Source organism: Eschrichtius robustus, chromosome 3, assembly GCF_028021215.1.
Source record: "Eschrichtius robustus isolate mEscRob2 chromosome 3, mEscRob2.pri, whole genome shotgun sequence".
NCBI classification, from domain to species: domain Eukaryota; kingdom Metazoa; phylum Chordata; class Mammalia; order Artiodactyla; family Eschrichtiidae; genus Eschrichtius; species Eschrichtius robustus.
The window spans coordinates 130,589,704-130,609,783 of NC_090826.1; the positions used below are offsets into that span (position 1 = coordinate 130,589,704).

At 39.8% G+C, this 20,080-nt stretch overlaps 1 protein-coding gene across 1 annotated transcript; it reads right to left on the bottom strand.

Annotated features, from left to right (window-relative positions):
- Positions 1 to 1,578: 1,578 nt before the first annotated feature.
- On the bottom strand, positions 1,579 to 19,462 carry TNFSF4 (TNF superfamily member 4). The gene is made up of 3 exons (XM_068538384.1): positions 19,310 to 19,462; positions 3,481 to 3,529; positions 1,579 to 1,928 (listed from the first exon to the last, which is right to left on the bottom strand). The coding sequence occupies exons 1-3, from the start codon at positions 19,457 to 19,459 to the stop codon at positions 1,579 to 1,581; spliced, it is 549 nt and encodes a 182-aa protein (XP_068394485.1). The 5' UTR covers positions 19,460 to 19,462.
- Between the last annotated feature and the right edge of the window lie 618 nt (positions 19,463 to 20,080).

Consider the following 20,080-nt stretch of genomic DNA (forward strand, 5'->3'; position numbering starts at 1 on the left):
TAGTTGGAGACAGACAGGCACTTAATTGGAGATGGAAAATAATTGTATCAAACAGACAAGAAAAAAGTCCAAATGTAATTGAGACCATTTAGCGTAGGGCCAAACTGCCTTCCACCTTTCTGGAGACCCTGAAGATATCACTGTAGCGCACCACAGTACAACTACTATGATGACACAGAATCATCCAGAAATATTCTATGATATGTCACACACTCTATTTAAAATTGCAGGGAAACACTTGCTACCATTCTAAAAAGCTTTTATAAAAAAATTCAAATTTGTAAAAGTTTTGACACAGAAAACTTACAAATCATCTGGAAATTAAGAAAAATCACATTTGTCCACAATGCCATAAGCCAGATACATTGTGGGATATTTAAACTAAACATTAGGTGATCTTATTCTCTTGAAAGCCTTGGTATTGGCTGATTATTGGTCCTTCTAGCCTCAGCTATCAATGTGAGATCATATGTGATATTATGGTGTTTCTAGACAGAGATCATTATTTTTCATAAGATGTAATAGCGTCTCAATGTCTTCTGACATAAACTTGCAAATGATCATAGAATTGCTTCATTTTTTTTTTTTTTGAAACTAACAAGGTGGTCCATGAGTACAAGGTGTGGGGCTGAGTATATAGCATAAGCAGGAGGATGGGCATGTGCTACTTTGCCCCTCTGTGGCAAAGAATGTGATTTCCTTCCCAGACAATTTAAATTCCCACTGACTGTTAAGTTACCCTGAGAGGTCCAGTTTCACTGCTCTCCTGAGTGATAAAGATAACTCTCACAATAAATTATCTCACTCTCCCAGTTCAGAAAAATCTCTCTCAGTTTTCCTTAAGTCATTGATTAGATTTTTCACAGCATCACATCCCAGAGATGGTTCTTTGAAGGGAAATTTCTATCAAGAACATTTGGAGGCTGGGAAAGCAAAATGGAGAAAAAAGAAAGAAAAAAGCACAGAGTATTCTTTAGCCAGCTATCTTCATCAAGTCCTGACAGCTGTTCACAAGTTGATTTTCCTTTTGAACTCCGCCACATGAGAGAGGTATTTAGGCAATATGCAAACTTCAACCAATTTCATCTTGAAGAGGCACCTTTGGCTGCCAGGGGTCAATCCACCACCTTTGGCAGATTCATAAACCGCCTCCTTGGTCTTCTTCATTTTGACAATGCCAGATGTCAAATATCCAGCAAATGGTAGTCAAGTGTCTTTTTCAATAATGAAAGTGTATTACAACAATTTCCTGATCAATAGAAACAACATCCTGAGGAAGAGGCACCTATTTTCCTCACTCTCTCGGAGGTGCCTAACAGGCTTGAGGCAATCCTGAGGGATGAGGGCTAGGTGATTTAGAAGATATAAGGATAAATACATAAAGTTTATTGTTACATAAAATAAAGCTTTAAATATCCCTGAGTGGGGGACGGAGTGATCTTCTGGTCACATCTCAAGTGGCCATATATGAGGGCTGAGCTGGGATGACTCCTCCACTCCCAAGGAAGAATCTGTGTCCTGTCCACCCGCAGTTTGGCATTCATGTTGGTGCTTGGCTTAGGTGCAGCCATCAGGTCCTCAGTAGACACAGAATCCACCAGGATTTTGATGAATGAGAATCAATTCCCCACCATTCACCTGAATGTCTTCGCAGGAGGCACTGTGAGTGGTCACATTCAGGTAGACTTTGTCCTTGAAAGCCAGATTGGCCACTGTGACAGAGTCAACAGATGTGACCTTGCTCAGGGAGAAGAGGGGTTCCCGACCCTTCCGGTACTGAAGCCTGAGGCTGAGCTTCTGAGAGAAGTAGCCCTTCAGGGAGATGAGATAAAACCCATCACAGTTGATGATGATTGAGTTGTTTTGCACCTTCATGGTTCCATCCTTGTTTGGGGATGTGATGATGAAACCATTCTCATTTTCACACTCTAAGGAGGGTAGGGTAAAAAAAAAAAAAAAAGATTCCTTAGCTCAGCGTTGGGCAACAGCCTTCCAATATGTCTAGAAACACATGAAGAGTAAGAGACAGGGAGAGATTTTGAGAAGAATGAAAAGGAAGAAAATACTGTTTTTCTCCATGAGGGTTGGAATCTGCTTTCCCTGTGGAATGGATGAGGCAAAGCTAATACTAGTAGCCAAGAGAGTTACAGATGGGGCTGGGGTTCAAGAGCAGAGAGATTATAGCAACTGGCAGTTATCACAACATACCTGTGGCAGGAAATGGAGCCTCAAGGTTTCCCTGATTTTTCAAAACCAGGAGGGATTGGCAATTCGGTGCTTCCTTTCTTGCTCAATGGACAGACTAGGCCAAAGGGTGGTGGAAGTGCCCCTTGCCCGGGTCCTGCACACCCCCTCCATGCAAAGCAATTGCTTTTAACTCTTCTCTATCCTCTCTCCACTTGATCATGAAATGAAAATTTTTTACATGCCCCGGGCACTAGACCTACCAACAGCATGTGTTACTGGCCTTTGCCAACAGTCACTTAAGCTTAGTTATGCTGTGATACTAAGTAAAGCTTAGTAATGTCCATGGGCTCAGATTCTGCTCATTAAGATGCAGGTAGAAGAGCTCAAGAACATAGACCTATTTCTCCCTTCTACCTTTTTATTGCTAGTTTTTCCTGGAAGGTGCCTTGGGAATAGTGGTTGCCACAGGAGAAAGAAAAGGAAGAGCAGGAGGACACAGAAAGATGGATTTCATAGCTTTGTGTGGGGCCATTTCAAGTGTAAATCAAAAAACCAAATTTCTTTTATTTCTACGGTAGCCTCAATATCATCCTGGATGGTCAAGCAACCACATCTCAAACTCCCCACTCTGCCCCATGTCCCCTCAGTGATAGGAAAGAATAGGTACTTTACTGAAATGTGCACTGCTGGGCACATTTCAGTAATTCTTGCTTTGTATCAAGTCCATGGGAAATACTCTGAATTGAAAAGAAGGATTACTTATAGAAGGCAAGATATACTTTCCTTTAGCGCAGGAGGACTTAACAAATGAATATCCATACAGAAACCACTGGTGGTTGTTCTAGTATTAATCATGGATCCAAATACTGCTCTCCAGGTAAAGTATCACCTTGACTTCAAGTCCCCCAACTCTCATTAAGGTAAAATCCCATCCTATAATAGAATTACTGGGGAATGACACGTCTTACAGTCAGACAAACTTGTAAGAAGTAAAGCCTCAGTTTTCTTACCTAAAAAATGAGAATAATTCCTACTCAAAGGGTTCCTGGGAAGATTAAGTGAGGAATATGAAGTAACACAGTGACAAGCACATATTTGGTAACTAATTACTCCCCTTTTCTTCTTTATACACCTTCTTTGTCCCTAATGAAAACAATATGCAGCCTCCAACAATTTCAGGATTTAATGTTTCCCTAAGAAAAGAGAGAGATCTTGCGTTCTGGGAAAAATTAAGAGGCTGGAGAGAAGATTCTTTTAAAAATATGAATCAATTAAACTTTTGACAATACTTACTGGTAAACTGTACTCTGATACTTTGGATTGGAGGGTATTGAGATGGCACCTAAAGGAGGAAAAAGTATATATTTTTAAGAAAAAAATGAACAAATGGAATTCATATCCTGTGAAGCAGAAATGCAGTAGCCTGTAAAGGGAATGACTTGACAAGAGATTTGTTTTTTTCTATGTAGATTAGACCCAGCCTTCCTGCCTGCCCCCTTTGCCTTTCTATGACATCTCTTAAGGTAAGTTAGGAGTCTTCTGCTATTTTGTGCAAGCATCTAAGTAAGATCTGTCCTCATTTGCCAAACTCTTCCTTGGTATATTGTTTTGGCTCACTAAGCCCCAATTTCCCATTCTGGATAACAGAGCACTTAACAGTCATCTTCTTAAGAAACCCACCCAGTCATAGAGATCCTTCATGGACAAGGCTGTGACCAATCAATCCTTCATGGCCACAGACTCCCAGAATGCACTGGGAGTGAATTCTGACAGCTTCCTGACTGCTCGCTCTTTCACTGGAAAACAGGAGTAAGTGTCCTATTTTCAGGGCATACAGGCAATAAAAACTGTTCTAATCCTTCAGAGATGAGTAGATCTGCGTGTAGCATTTTTTAATGTTTGGTCTTTCCCTACTCTTTTACCATGTGAAAAATCTAACCTGAACCAAGTGAGTACTCAAAAGCAAGAAAGCAGTAAAACATTGAAGAAAGGAAAGCTAATAAATAAAATGTCTGTGGAAATTTGGTGGTTAAAAGAACAAAGAAGTTCAATATGGAGCAAACTCCAAAATATTAATATATTAAGTGAAAAAAGCAAAAGCAAAGGGCAGAATCATGTATAAAGTACATTACCATTTGTGTCAAAAAATAATGCTAATGTTTGTGTGGGCACTGAATTTATCTGACAGAATATAATGTTGCCTCTGGGGAAAGGAACCAGAAGCCTGAGGACAGGAGTGGGAGGGACCCTTACTTTCCATGGTTTACTTTTTTACATTTTATAAATTTTGTATTACCTACTAAAAAAGGAAACAGAAAACAACAACAACAACAAAAACCCACCACCTACTGCACTTGCCAAGGACAAGAGCTCCTCCCACCAGGCTATTTTTGGCAAGATGTCCTGATCAAAGGTGTGGGGAGGAATTTGTTTTCATACTCTGGGGTGTGGAATCCCTGCTTCCCACTTTCCTGGCACACTCATAGCAGCAGTCAAACAGATTCCACTGGGGCCTGCCCACGCAGATGAAGAATCCCCTACTTCCCTTGTACATAAAATCATAAGCCTCACCAAGCTTAAACCAACAGGCAGTGTAGGAAGAAGGAGAGCCTTTCTGAGCCCTGCCAGTGCCTGGGCCCCTGGAGCGATATTAGTCAGCGGTGAGCACATGGAGAGGTGTTGACCTGGGAAGACTTTGACAGTCTTCAGCGCTCTCCCCTCTGCGGACTGTTTGTGAGGCTGGATTGGTGTCCTTCATGCTTAAAGCAATGTTCTGGAAGAAGGCCTCTCAAAAGGCATATTACCCGATCATGATCACCGTAATCCCCTGGGTAAATGAATACCCCCCACTGCCTTCTGGGCAGGTTGGTCCCAGCCTGAATGGCCACCTTGTTAAAGTCAGAAGCAGCCTGCGCAGTTGCGCAAAGAGCACAGGGCTCAGCATGCAGCAACCTGGTCCTAACGCCAGCCAGGCAAGTATGGTGTCATCTTAGGCAAGTTTCATAACTTTTCTAGGCATCAGTTTTCTCATCTTTAAAAATTCCTCAAAGATCACAGACATCCCTTTCAGCACTAACTGTCCATGATTTAAATTTTAAAAGTTGCAACTCTAAGTCAATTTTAATAAAAGAGAAAAATAGGAAGCTTCCTCATCCCAAATTTGCATAAAGTTCTCTGACCTAAAAGCTCTCGTGGTTTGATTATTTGACTGACTTTGCAAAATCTCCAAAAGGTTCCTGCAAATAAAAGAAATTTCCCAGTGTTCTAAAATACTGTGATGACTAAGTAGGGGCAGTAATGACCAAGAGGACATTCTGAGACCAAGATGTTGAGAGGCAGCAAGGAAAGCACACGTGACTTCCTCTTTCAGGTAGATGCAAATGCAACTCCAGATTCGGGCTTCCTTTCCTCCTGAAGGCCACCCAGTATTAGGAATTTGCATATTCTCACAAGTTTCTTCCTAGCATCAACACCACCAAGCCTAGGCAATGTTGTGAAATAAGACAGTGTTTCCTCTTGCTCCATGCCCTTCTATAACTTTTCCCTTCATCTTCCATACCTGATCACCTCATGCTGACTACCCCACTGCCCAGAAATACCCTCACAGTGCCCAATTCAAGACCTTCCATCACCTGGCGCCAACCTCCTTGTCAAGCATCACTGCTACACATATCCTTGCTGGAGCCAACCATTTCCTCTAAGCTCTTTGCCCTTGAATAGAGCCTGGCAGGACAAAACAAAGGGCATAGGCTTGGGAGTCAGATTCAGTTCAAATTGTGACCTCTCTAGTTTTGTGAATTTGGAAATGTTGTATACCATTTCTGAGCTTTAGCTTTCATGTCTGTGAAAATAAGGCATAACATTATTATTGGAATGTTCCAGGAGATGACTGTAAAGCTTAAATAAGTTAACACATGTGAAAGTACCGAGGAGTTTGCCTGGCACATGGTAAGCATTTGAAAAATACTTGCTTCCTTTTTTCTCTCCACCAAGAATGGCCCTCCATCTATGTCGACCCATCAAAATATCACCACCTTCAAGGCCTAAATCAAATCCCTGATTTTTGGTCTCCCATAGCAAGTACTTAAAAACCACTCTACTCACATGGATGTTTATAATAGCTTGGTTTATTATTGCTAAAACTTGCCAAGCAAAAGCAATCAAGATATCCTTCAGTAGGCTGAATGGATAAATAAACTGCGATACGTCCAGACAATGGAATATCATTCAGTGCTAAAAGGAAATGAGCTTTTCAAGCCATGGAAAGACATGGTGGCACCTTAAATGCATATTACCAAATGAAAGAAGACAATCTGAAAAGACTATATACTGTACGATTCCAAATATGTGACATTCTGAAAAAGGCAAAACTATAGAGACAGTTAAAGATCAGCAGTTGCCAGGGGTGAGGGAGGAGGGAGAGATGAACAGGTGAAGTGCAGAAGATTTTGAGTACTGAAACTATTCTGCATGATACTCTAATGGTGGATACATGTTATCGTTCATTTGTTAAAATCCATAAAATGTACAACACCAAGAGTGAACTCTGATGTAAAAAAAATTTTAAAATCACTCTATTGACTTTCATTCTACCACCATGGGATACATGTCTCATCTCCTCTACAAGACTACTTAGCTGTGTGCTCTTGGGAAAATGGCATTACCTTGCTGATTTTTAGTTTCTTCATCTGTAAAATGGAAATAGTAAAATCTATATCTCAGAGGGTTGTTGTGAAGATTGAATGAGATAATGTATCTAAATTTTAAGTACCTGACCTGGAACATTGTAAGGAGTTGATAAATGTCAGCTATTATTCTTGGATACCCATGAGAGATAAGATCCATGTCATTTTCTTAATTTAGTCTATATAATACTATTTTAGCTTTATATATGACTACAGAATGAAGGAATTAATAAAATGAAAAACGAAGTCCAACAAAATTCCTAAAATATCCCTCTGGCTCTCTGTAGCCCAGAGAAACAATACAAAAGAATCCTGGCTTCATAAGAAAGGTTACCAGAAAACAATCAGAAAATATTAATTTTACCCACATGCACAAACATGGTCTTTTTCATATCAAGAAAATCAAAATCCTCATACCTTCTCCACATACTAAAAGAAAATGGAATATATCAAAGGTCCCAGAGGGCTTTCATGTAAGGACAAGCTATACAATGAGGCTTCTTCAATATGCAAAGTCTGAAGAGCCAGTACCATCCTCAAAGGGGAAGAGAAACTCCTGTATAAGTCTACACACCAGAATCAAAGCACAGTCCTGAAGTTTGAATGAGATGGTTTCAGAAGCATGAGTATAAAAGAAGTCATCTTCTAACTGAACATTGTATTTTACAGATGAAGAAACTGAGGCCTACAGAAGTAAAGGGATTCAACTACTGTCCTCCAATCCAGTACAACTTTCATTATACCAAAACACAGTTTTCTTTCTCCTCATGCAAATTTAAAGTGTGGAGAAATTTCTTTGAAGACTTTATTAATATTCCATTCCTTGTGTCCACTTCGGTGCCAAGTTGGAGGAAAGAAGAAGTTGCCACACACACAGCAGATGGGCAGGGTGGTGGTCTCACGATGACCTCATCATAAAAGTACATAGGGAGAGCCAAAAGTTCAGGCTTCCCTCCTGGGTTTGAGGGCTGTCATAAGTAGAACCTAGAAAACAGAGTACTCAGTAGGCAGCTGATATATGGGCTATTTGACCAACTGACTGAATAATGCACATGTCCTGTCTAGGAGCAGCTGATGATGTGACAAAAGGTCAGCTGTCCCACTGTTCTCAAACTCTAATGTACATTTGAATCCCCTGGAAAATCTGTAAAAATGTGTAGATGGCCAGTCTATTCATAAAGATTCTGATTCAAAAGGTCTAGGTGGACTCAGTAAACTGCATTTTTACAAGCACCCAAGGTTCAGGATTTAAGAATTACCACACTCAACTGTGAACTCCTGAAGGCCCAAATCCAGAAAATGTATATTCGACCATATGCCCTTGGCAAAAAGCATGCCTGTCCCAAAGCTGGTGCTCAAAGGATGTTTGCTCTACTGTAAGCACTATTCAATAGTTGATTGAATAGTTATATGATTGCCATGTTATTGCTGATTTTAAACAGCATCAACAATTACTGAGTACCTGCTATACGGCAGGCATTACATTCAACTCTAAGAACACAAAGGGAAAGAAGACACAATCTTTATTTTTGCCAAACTTGTATGTCAACTGGGGAAACAGCTCCTCTACAAAAAAACCTTTGGTAAGCATCAACAGGCAATGTATGCCACAAGGTTCCAGAGAACAGAAAAATCATCACAGGCTTTGGCCACTCAAGTAGGAAAGACATGGTCTTAGGCCTTGAAAGCGAAAGAGGACCCAGATAATCCAAAGGCATTATATGGAAGAAAGGTCTAGAAATGAGACCATTCTTGGTATATTCAAGAAAAACAATAAAAACTTATTGAGAACTTACAACATGCCATGCACTGCATTACTCTTTCTCAATTTCATTACCTTTTTTGCTATTCAAAATAACACTGTTAAGTAGAAATAGTAATTACCCATGTTTTACAGATAGAAAAATGAGAATCAGTGCTGTTAAGAACTTGCTCAGGAAGAAACAAGTATTAACTTGAGTTTGATTGAACTCCAAGTTCATGGTAACATCCTTTCTCTTTATCCTACTCTATTTTAGAGTAAAAAACCCCTATGAAAGCATTTGTCTGAGGGTTCAAAATTAATTTGAATTATTTTAATTGTCAACACTGAGTAAGATTAAAACATTAGGTTTTAGATAGTTGTCAAAATATTCAGATATATCTCAAAATATCTAGACATTCTCCAGGAAAGAGCTCCTCAGTCAATCCTACAAGGTTGTTTGTGTAGTACAGATTGGCAAAGCCGTTAGCTGGGCTCTGATTAGATGCAAATGTCCTGATAAGGGGCAGCAGGACAAGTACAAAGTAGGCAGCAAGCAGGCGATGCAAAGAAGAGTCAGAATTATGTCCTTTCCTGGCCTCTCTCAGCACCTGGAGCACTGAACTGTCTGGGAGCACTGAACTGTCTGAGAACACAGATGGAAAATGTCTCATATCTAGCATTTACCCAGCAGCCTGTACCATGTTCCCAAAAAGGTGATGCTTGCTTCATGAGCTCATCTTTGGAATGTGTGAGTTTCTAATTCTGACTCACTGGGATGTGGCATGAGGCTGCCAACCTTATACTCATGTGGCATTTGTCCTGGAGGGGGATGTATCTGTGGAAGGAGGGAATGATACTCATCAAATATGAAACCAGGAAGTGGGCTCTGCATTCACTATGTGGGCCTTGCCCTTCCTCACTTGATATCAGTCAAGATCCTAGGTGGGAGTGGGATGGGATGTGAGTCAGTGGAGGCTGGCGGGGAAACAGATCTGTGATGGGGACTCTGTGGTTCACCCTGCAACCTCCACTGGGATGTGAATGTCTCCTCCCCCAACACTGGGCTTCACGTCAATCAGAGGAGACCTGAGAGGTCATGAAAGCACAGCCTCGCAAGCTCTCAGGGTGTGTCTCAACGAGCCTCTGAAGAGGAAGATGGAATTTTCTATATTTACCCATTACAGTGGGCTGGGAAGGTAGACTCTCACCCTGGTGGACTTAGTGTGTCCTCAGCGGAAACTCCCTTACAAAGGGAAGGGCCCACACTTCGGATCAGGGAAGTTCAGAACCCCACTCAGAGAAAGGAATAGGAAGAATGGGCAAAAACTGATTCTTTGGCCAAAGAGTCTTCCATAATCAGAAAACTTTATCCCCAAAGTTACACTTCTTAGAGATGATGATGTGTGACTTTGAAAATCTTGATGAATAAAGAGTCTACTGAGATTTAATGAATACAAAGAAAAGCCATTTTAACTGTCATTCAAGACTCTCTCTTTCTCCATCCCCACCCTTCACCATGGCTGCCAGCACCTTTTTGCTGTAATCTCTCTCTTAACTTTTACTCTCCTCTCTACTACACAGGCCCTGTGATATCCTAATATAGCTTCCTTTCTCTAAACACTTCCACTTTTCTTGTCAAATTTACTTAGTAATGGCAAGTCTCTACTAACTGACCCTCTCCCCTCTATCTCAGAGAACAGGAACTGTGGTTTCACTGTCTCAAATGCTTAGCAAATTAGCAGATTCCTAAGAGGAATATCAGGTATTCAGGTAAACAACCAAATGAACCAAAAGCATCCATGTGGCACGAACACACCTTCAAAATTTTGTGATTTGCAAAATTTTGCAAACAATTCTTTATATCCTCAAGGGGAAGATTTTCTTACATCTGGGTTCCCCTTTCCACATTTACTGGGGAAATCCTTAAAGTACACTGACAAAGGGGTCTGCCAAAACATTTCTAAGAACTCCTTTCCTGTCAGACAGAGAAAGACAAATACTGTATGATATCAGTTATATGTGGAATCTAAAAAATACAACAAACTGGTGACTATGACAAAAAAGAAACAGACTCACAGATTCAGAGAACCATCTACTGGTTACCAGTGGGGGAGAGGGCAGGCGGGATTGAAAGGTACAAACTACTATGTATAAAATAAGGATACATTGTACAATACAGGGAATATAGCCAACATTTTATAATAACTATAAATGGAATATAGTCTTTAAAAATTGTTCATCACTATGTTGTACACTTGAAACTTATATAATCTTGTACATTATATTACTTGTATAATCTTGTAATCAATTTTAAAAAATTAAATTGAAAAAAGAAATAACTCCTTTCCCCACCTTGGTGATCTCCAGCAAAACACCCTAGTCTCTAAGCAAATGGAAGGGTTGGTTTACAAGGTAGCCACTGCATTATCATAAATCTTACAATACCTTAAACATAATGGCATTTATAAATAAGCCTTTGCTGAGCTAAGGTGGAAATTAGCCCTTTAGACTATGCCCTGACCTTGGCTAGTGGCTGTATAATCACATAATATCGGACACTGGCTTGAGCCAACACCATATGTGATTGCCCAAGGTTTTTTACATTGCCCCATTCATCCTTAAGTACAAAGGGGGTAGCAGAATTATTACAATCAATATCTTTCTACTTGAAGTCACTCATTCCCCATCTCATTTGCTATATAAAAAAGGAGGCACTATTGCCTTGGAAAGGCAACCTAGTAGAATGGACAAGGCATTGGGCTGGGAATAGGAACACTTAGGTCAGGTCTTAGGCCAGAACAAGTCCTTTCCCTTTCTCAGTTTCTAATATCCTTATTTTTATGTCCATCCTCAGTTAAGATGGTGGAATAAGCACTGTGGAATGAGGCCTAAGGACTTTTCCATACCAGAGATTAGGCAAATCACAGCATTCAAAAGAGAAATCCCAAATTATTGGTAGATAAGAAGACCTTTTGAATAGAAGACCTTTTCAACACAATAAACCCCTCAGCTGTAACAAAAGCAACAGTTTTTTCCCCCAAGTGGGTCCCTATGATGGTTAATAAACAATCAAGAATATCTTTTGTGTTGTTTATGCAATGAAGCTCTTAGCCTCATTTGCATGAGGCTAAATAATCCTCAACCTATATTCTGGTGTGAACTAAGATTGGTGACTGGTAAAAATTATCACCGAACAGCAGTGGAATGATGATGGTGGTGGTAACAATAATGACAATGACATTTTAAACTAAAGTCTTCCTGTTAAATAATGGAAGAGAAACGAAGCACCTAATGCAAAAATTAAAGTATGCTCACTTTATAATCCCAATTGAGAAACTAGATATTGAAGCTAGGTAGATAGCCCTCTGTGAAATTTCTTACTGAAGAGCTGTACCCTACTTGGTTATCCAGTGCTTATCACACACTATGTTACTGCTTGACCATTTTCTTTCTCCACTAGATTGCAAACTCTGAGAGGGCAAGGAAGACCAAGTCTTGCTTACCATTGTTTCCTCAACGTCTGAAAGGTAACTTATTTTCCATAGATCTTGTTAAATAAGTAAATTAATAAATGGTTGGTAGTGAGTTGAATAGTGTCCCTCCAAATTTATGTCCACCTAGAATCTCAGTATGTGACTTGATTAGGAAATAGGGTTTTTGCAGATGTAATTAGTTAACATGAGGTTAACTAGATTAGGGTGGGTCCTAAGTCTAATATGACTGGTGTCCTTAAAAGAAGAGGAGAGGACACACAGATACGCGCAGGGAAGATGGTCATGTGAACTTGGAGGCAGAGCTTGGGGTGATGCAACTACAAGCCAAGGAACACTAAGGATTGCTGGGAGTCACCAGAAGCTAGAAAGAGGCAAAGAAGGATCCTGAAGGATCCTTCCCTAGAGCCTTCAGAGGGAGCATGGCCCTGCTGACACTTTGTGGTACCCAAATTTGTGGTACCTTAAAAGGCAGCCCTAGGAAACTAATACATGGTTGAAAAGATATTTGCATATAGTGTGAAATCACACTTACAACATTAAAATAATTCTTTGAATCAGTCTGATAGAACTAGAAAGGTCCAGGGAGATTATATAGTCTAATCTCCTTATTGTTTTTTAAAAAAAGTACAGCTTGGAGTGAATAAATGACTGAGCTAGTGCCCAACTCCAAGTCCCCTTTCTCTTCTATGAATATATCACACATGGCAATGATTTGTTTCATCAAAATAACCTATGTTGTATTATGCGCTTGTTGAAGCTTCATTTGTTGTGTTATCTACATTTGTGTAAGTAGATTTAGATCCCTTTTTTTAAAAGAATCTTGCTTCCCTTTATGCCAGGTTATAAATCTTTCCCCCAATTTTTCTTCAAAAGCAATTAATGTCAGAAAAGGAAACAAATTTTAAAACAGCCAGCCGAAATTCTTACGGCTTAGAGCCATGGCGTCTTGGCCAAGTGTAACGGAAAGAAACAGGACTAGAATTTAAACCTGGTCGTAATTTATAACCAGACCTTCCTATATTGACCTAGACAAGTCTCTATGCCTCAAACTTCCTCACTGTAAAACTGCACACAAATATCTGTCTATCTTCCTCCGAGGTCATAGTGAAGAAGTGAGGACAAAAGTAGGGAAAAGATCACAAAACCAGAGATGGTTATTGCAAGTAGCACCAGGAGTGATGCCCCTCATCCTCCCGGAAAAGAGAGCTTTGAGTTCCCAGTCTTCATCAAACCACATACAGGGCCAGATTAAGATCTTTATGGGCCTTGAAAGTTAAAAACGTTAAGCACCCAACACACAGGTAACTCAAAATATATTTTACATTACTGAGCAGTAAAACATGTGTTTTACAACTTCTTTTATAACCCAGCAAAGTTTTTATAATTTCCCTTGATGAATATTTTGATGCTCGTTTATAATTTTTTGTAATGTAATTGTCATTTTCATCCTATCTTTGCTTGACAGTTTCACTGGTTCTCTAGGGTTGTGCTGTGGCGACCTACAGGGCAGCCCAGCCTGAGGGTACATCATTTACACTCACTGGACACCCCCGCAGCTCCCCACCTATATAACATCTTGGGAGTGACGCTTTCTTACCATAAGCCCTTATTCAATTAGTATTGGAAGAATTAAAGTTTGGGTCTATTTGCCCATCTTTCTGTCCAAGTATGTTCTTAAATAGCATTTTCAATGTTATCAAAGCTAGACAAATTTATACAAATTAATAACACATCAAACTTGCACTTCAGAATGAAAGGTTTGCTGAAAAGAAAATAATGCATAATTATGCCCATCTTAGCTCCAACATTTCTAATATTTTGAACCAGACCACTCTTCTAAATATAATTTTCTGCCCTATTTGGCAACCAAGTCACTGGAGAATTGGATGAACTACATCAATGTAAAGGGAGATGGAACCAGCCTGGGCCATGTGTTCTAAGTGTGCCATTTTAGATCTCTGAACCACTTTCAGACACTAACTTGATAACATTTTATACCTTCATAAATTCTCCCCTTCATTTTTCCTTTGTTCACTAATACAGCCATGAGGTCTTAATTAGACATCTATATTTAAAAATGCTAGAATTATACCAAGGGGTTTTTTTTAGCCTTAAAAATTAGAGTAGGAAAGTCAAAGTCCATGAAGTTAAGGTTAACATTACCTATAATATGCTTTCTGAGATTTGAGTTTTGGAATGTTTGTGTGTGTGTGTGTGTGTGTGTGCTATAAGGCAAACATTTTAGTGGTGGTATGCTTATGGAAGCATGTTCATGAAAAATAATAATAATCTCAACATTTACAAAGCTCTGTAACACATTTGTTCCTCACAATAACCAAATTCCAATTTTTGGAAATGATTAAATTGACACTCGGAATTTGGGGGACTTTACCCAAAGTCATGAAGCTAAAAGACTGGACTGAACCAGAATATTCTAGTTCCTGGTCCAGTGTTCTCTCTCCTACACTTCAATGACTCCCCTAAAATTTTGAGAAGATATGTCGTATTTTTGTATGAGGAAGTGTTTTAATGCCTTCATTTGGCTACAAACAAAATGCACAAGCCATAGGATGCTGGGGAATCCAATTTCATCCTAACACTACCACATATGCCATATATTTTATCTGTGACTGTGAGAAATAACCCTTCTACTTTGTTATTCAGTTGTATCTTTTCATTCCCTAAATAGGAATAACAACATTGTACATGGTTCCTCCAACCTAAGTGATTCCAGAAGATTAATGTTCATGAGCCATGAATGGAGAACCCCTGAAGTGGGTGGGAAGCTGTGGGTTCTCTGAAAGTGAAGGGCACAGAAGTAATTTCCATTAAAAGAAATAGAATTGGAAGGGCATGGTGGTCAGCCCCTAGGCAAGGCTAGGTCTACTCAGGGCTAGTAGCTAGGAGGTGAGGTCAGAGAAAAGGAATAGGGCGGTTAGACTCCAAGGTCTATACCAAGAGCCCTTCTGCTTGCTTCCCATCTCTCCTCTGAGTGTGTATATTTGTTTCTATTCATGTGTACATATGTGACATTTTCCAGCATGATTCTTGTCCAAGCTATTCTGTGGGTTCTCTTTAAAAGATATCCAAGAACTGTTAGTTTTACTGTGGTGCCCCCTAGTGCTATGTGAGATAAGACTCACTTTCTGTATTTGTCAATATGTAGACCACATAAGAGAAGCGAAATTTGGAGAAGCGACAATTTGGGTAATTTTTCCTGTATTTTCTTTTGCATAGAATGGAATGAAGTGTGTTCCCTTAGCATGAGTCACAGGACCCTTTGTGTCCTGCCCCCACCTAGATTTTCAGCTTCATCTTCCTCCACTTTCCCCAATGAACTCTCAACTCCAACCATTCTGAACAACTTGCTCTTTTACCTAGAAAGCCTTCTGCCCCTACCTACCCACCATCATCCTTCTTGTCTATTTAAAGAATTTCCACCCTTCTTCTAATATCAGTGAAGCATTACCTCCTCCTCCGGCTTTTACCCTCCCTGAGTTTCTGTTTTCCTATCCGTAAGTGGACTATGTCTAATGTCTGCTCAAAAATCCAACAACTCTATACATTTGCAGTAGTACCTCCTTTAAGAGCCTCAAAATACTTAGTGACAAATCAGTTCAATACTTCAGATGTTTCTTTTTAGCTGCCATACAATTTCTTATAAAATGCAAATTCAATTATATTGAAAATTATTTCCACGTCTATCATAAAAAATTTCTTTAAAAACTTGTTAAATTACATGGGGACACATTTAATTTGAGCTAATCTGAGACAAGATTTTTTAATCAAAAATGCCTCTTTTTCTTCCTAAAGGATACAAAGTCCAAGTTATAGTCTGAAACTTCATCAAGAAACTGAATTCTAATTCTGGCCATCACTGATACAGAATTGGTCAGCTCTCTTTCCAAATGCCTCCACTTCTGTCTTTCCCAGGAGTAAAAGTGATAAGAATGTAAACTTTTAACTGTGGGTGGGATGTGCTGAAGAATTATCACTAAAAGCACATCTTTAAACTACTCTGATAAAGATGATACAAATCTTGGAAGAGCCCAGCTTCAATAGCTCTGAGACACATGGGTATAATCTGCAAAAGCTTCTCACCTTATAGATCAGCTTTTTTCTGCCATTGTTCCCAGGTGAAGTTATGGGGAAGCCTGGAAGCCTGATACTTTAAACGGCAGTCCCAATAAACATCCAAACAGCATGTATTGATTTTTGTGACTCAATTTTACAACTTGTATCATGGATATTCTTCTACAGCATCCACTTCTTTCCCTTTTCTAAATAAGGTATTTTGCTAATCCAGAATAAGTTACTTAGATAGGTACATGGTATATAAATAAATACAGATTACAAATATATGTGCCAATTTGATTTCCCTCAGTCCCTTATTAAGAACCAGGGTATCCAGAAGCTTAGACACAAAAATCTGTTTACTTAAATTGGTATTTCTCAGATCCTCATATCCATTTTATGACTATATATATATATAAACTACATACCCACAGGATATTGATCTGGAAGAGACATTTCTTCATCATTTGATCCAACTGCCTCATGTTTCAGATGAGAAAATCAGGACCCAAAGAGGGAAGTGTATTATATAAGGAGTGGGTAAGGTCCATCTTTTTTTCTGACATTCAAAAACAAAAACTTCTGCTTTTCACATAATAAAACTTAACCAAGTGGTGAGAAAACAACGGTTACTAAATAAACTTGATTGAAGGGAAGGTTAACTGCTAAATGGAGTTTAATAGTTTCATATGTATTTTTTTACAGAGTCATCCATATAGGAAGATTTTTTATGAAGTTAAAAATTAAATCTAAGAAATAAGAAAAAAAATCATGATTATTCTCCAAATATCTTTCTCCTACAATGAAAGAGATCCAATTTAACTAGGCAAATGATGAGCATTTCAGCTTTATTTCACCCCCTATACATATCACTCTAATATTATGTCTTATAAAAGTAGAGATTTGATTGGCATCACCACCTACCCCATCCTTCAACCAAAATTCCCAACAATCTTATCTATAAATTTAGAAAAGCTATCAGTCTATGTCCCTTCTTCAGCAGTTACTTTACACCCTTCTCTCTCAATCAATCTCTCTCTCTCTCACACACACACACATATACACACACACAGACACACACTGCTGCCACCATGACTGATCAAGTTCTGGGGAGAACGCACATGACTGTCCTTCCCCTTAACAAAGCTTATGAGATTAAATTTAAGGACACAACGTGCTGCCCTGGGTCTTATTAACAGCATAAGAAATTATGTTAGCTAAAACAGTCTAGCTAGAAGTAAGAAAAAAAGTTAAAGTTAATGTCAAGTTAAGAATTTCAAATATCTGTGCCCCAAAAAGTTCCGTATCCAGAGTATACAAGAACACGTTTGTTGAGCAAACAGCTCTAATGTACCTCCTCTATCTTGTTTCCATTTCTGGACCAGGACCAGAGAAAGCTAATTCTCTCCCAAAGATCAGCTCCATGAATTCTAGTATCCTGGAAGCCAGCACTCAGCTTCCCTTCCAGGCTCTAGCTCAGAACTGCTGGGTGACTTGCTAGAAAGGACCCCTCTCCTCTGCACCCCTTGGGTACTGATAGTTCAGGGCCGGCCCCCGCCACCAGCTGGCTACACATCTGTATCTGTTTCGCCTTTTGCTCTCTCCTGCTCAGAGCCCTAGTGCAATTAATTGCTGAGCCTTGACTGGGGCCATATGTTCTGTCTTTTTATCATCCCACAGTGTAAGGAAATATGTAACGCTGTGGTTGTTTGAAAAAGCACTCTCAGGGCTCCCAGACCTGGTGAATAGACTCAGCTGTTCTATTTTGGGTTACTCTTTGTTTTCTTCTCGGAAGAGCCTAATTCCGGTCTCTGTCTTGGGCATCCTGCCATGGACACTTTGATCCTCCCCCCACACCCTCTCCCCAGATCGCCTACTCTAATTTCACCCAAAGCGTTCTGTGAAGAGAAGGAAACGTGTGGCATGATGAGGACAGGATGGGTGTGCTGTGGTGCTCGCTGGTCTGCAGGCTTGAGTATGACACCAGCTCCACTTCGGGAATTTGGGGACACCAGCACTCTATAGTACAGTGATCACAACCAAACTCCTACTAGCCTGTAGGCACTGAAAAACCCTATTTCCTGTAGGCGAAGACAAGCCCAGGCATCGTCTAGGACTCTGCTTACCTTATCCTGATCTAACTTGAGGTACCCAGTCTCTGACCTGGCTATCAGAAATAAAAGTTCCTGTTGTCTGACCTTTACCAGGGAGAGACTTTTCTAACACAGAGCATCCACCAGGGAAACAAGAACTATCAGACTAGCCCCAACAAGGGAACATGGGGACACTATTCATTTCTTTTCTTTTCAGTGGAATCTCCTGCAGTCAAGAACATCCTTAAAGGGCTAATAATGTTTGTAGATATGAATAAGTAAATAAGAAAAAATAATGTAAAAGGGACCATAATAAGGAGAAGGAAAAATGGAAAGAATATCTTCATTAAGTGGGGGAAATACTAAAATCATGATCTTCCACTACATAATGTATTGGACAAAGTGATGTCTATAAGTTGTGATTGGTAGAGAAAGACTGTGAGAAACAATATCTGATCAAGTTACTGGGGTAAACGTTTGGCCATGCACACATACGGGCGTGAACACATATATCTCTGCCCTTAAAATACATAGGCTAGCTATTTAAAAGAACTTAATACTGATACATTTAGCATTCTTCAAAAAGCATATTACTTTGAGAGTCTATGGGGTTTATGAATATGATAGGAAAGTATAATAATGTAAAGAGACTTTCTTATTTCCTTTTTACATTAATTCCCTGATCAGATGCTTACTAGCAGAATAGGTAAACCAAGTATCAGTGACTCAAAGCTTCTAAGTGACAGCTCATAAAGGAATACCAGGATGCTTGCATTGCAAAGAAAAAGAATAATCCAGAAGAAGTGCCCCTGCCCTATCTCCACTGTGCCCCACCACTGCCACTGATGAAAAAAAGGCAGGAAAAGAGAGACAAAAGGGTGTTTGACCACACTTTACGATCGCTGAGTGGAAAAGGGAAAAAAAAAAACAAAACAATTTTGGTGTCAGATTATTTCCAAGTGACCAATTGCAGCTGTTGGAGCTGCCATCAGCCTGAGCTGGAGGAAAGGACATGCCAGTGGTGCATCTTACCTGAGCAGAGAAGTGCAGACAGATGTAGGTGAGACACAGGAGCAGCCCCAGCCCCTGAATTAGGGAGGACACCAGCAATAGCTTGTTCCTCAAGAATCTCCGTCCTGGTGCGTTTTCAACATGCTCATCCAGGGGTTGGACCCCTTCCATCTTCACAATCTGGATGCAGGGAAGATGAAAACTGTGACAGAAGGGAACCTGAGGGAGGACTGACCTCTTCCCCGCAAAGAAGGAGATGAAGCCAAAACAAGGTGTATCAATCAGAAAACACACAAAGGTCCCAGGACCAGAGACAAGAGGCGATTGAAAGAGCAGAGCGGACTCTCAGTTTTAATGCTGCAGCTTTTGCAGGCAGGCGGGGGAACTTCTCTGTGACTAATCTGAATTTCCCCTTTACTTTCTTTCTTTTTTTTTCTCTGGGCTAACAGGGAGTTGTTTTTGTGGCATTCCAGTTCTGATTTGAGTGACTGTGAAATGACAGTCATAAAAGTGTGCTATTTTCTTAATTTCTCATTGCACCAGTAACCAAATTGTGGGTCACTTGATAAAGATAAAAATCATCATCCGTTGATGTAGGAGCTCATCTATCCCTTCTCCGAGGTGTCTTAAATCATAGAAGAGATTTAAGGAAAATGCTAGCCTTAAGTTCTTGTCTGCACTTCATTGGGTAACTAAGCACTGAACCCATTCAACAGATTCAGGGGAAAAAAGCAAACGAAGACCATTCTTCAAGTGAAAAAAAAAGAAAATTTTAAAAGAGGATGGTGAATC

Coding starts and splice junctions, on each gene's coding strand:
- TNFSF4 (XM_068538384.1), bottom strand. CDS start 19,459: ATGGAAGGGGTCCAACCCCTGGATGAGCATGTTGAAAACGCACCAGGA. Junction 3,530..19,309: donor GTCTGCACTTCTCTGCTCAG/GTAAGATGCACC, acceptor TTCCTCCTTTAG/GTGCCATCTCAATACCCTCC. Junction 1,929..3,480: donor TATCAGAGTACAGTTTACCA/GTAAGTATTGTC, acceptor TACCCTCCTTAG/AGTGTGAAAATGAGAATGGT.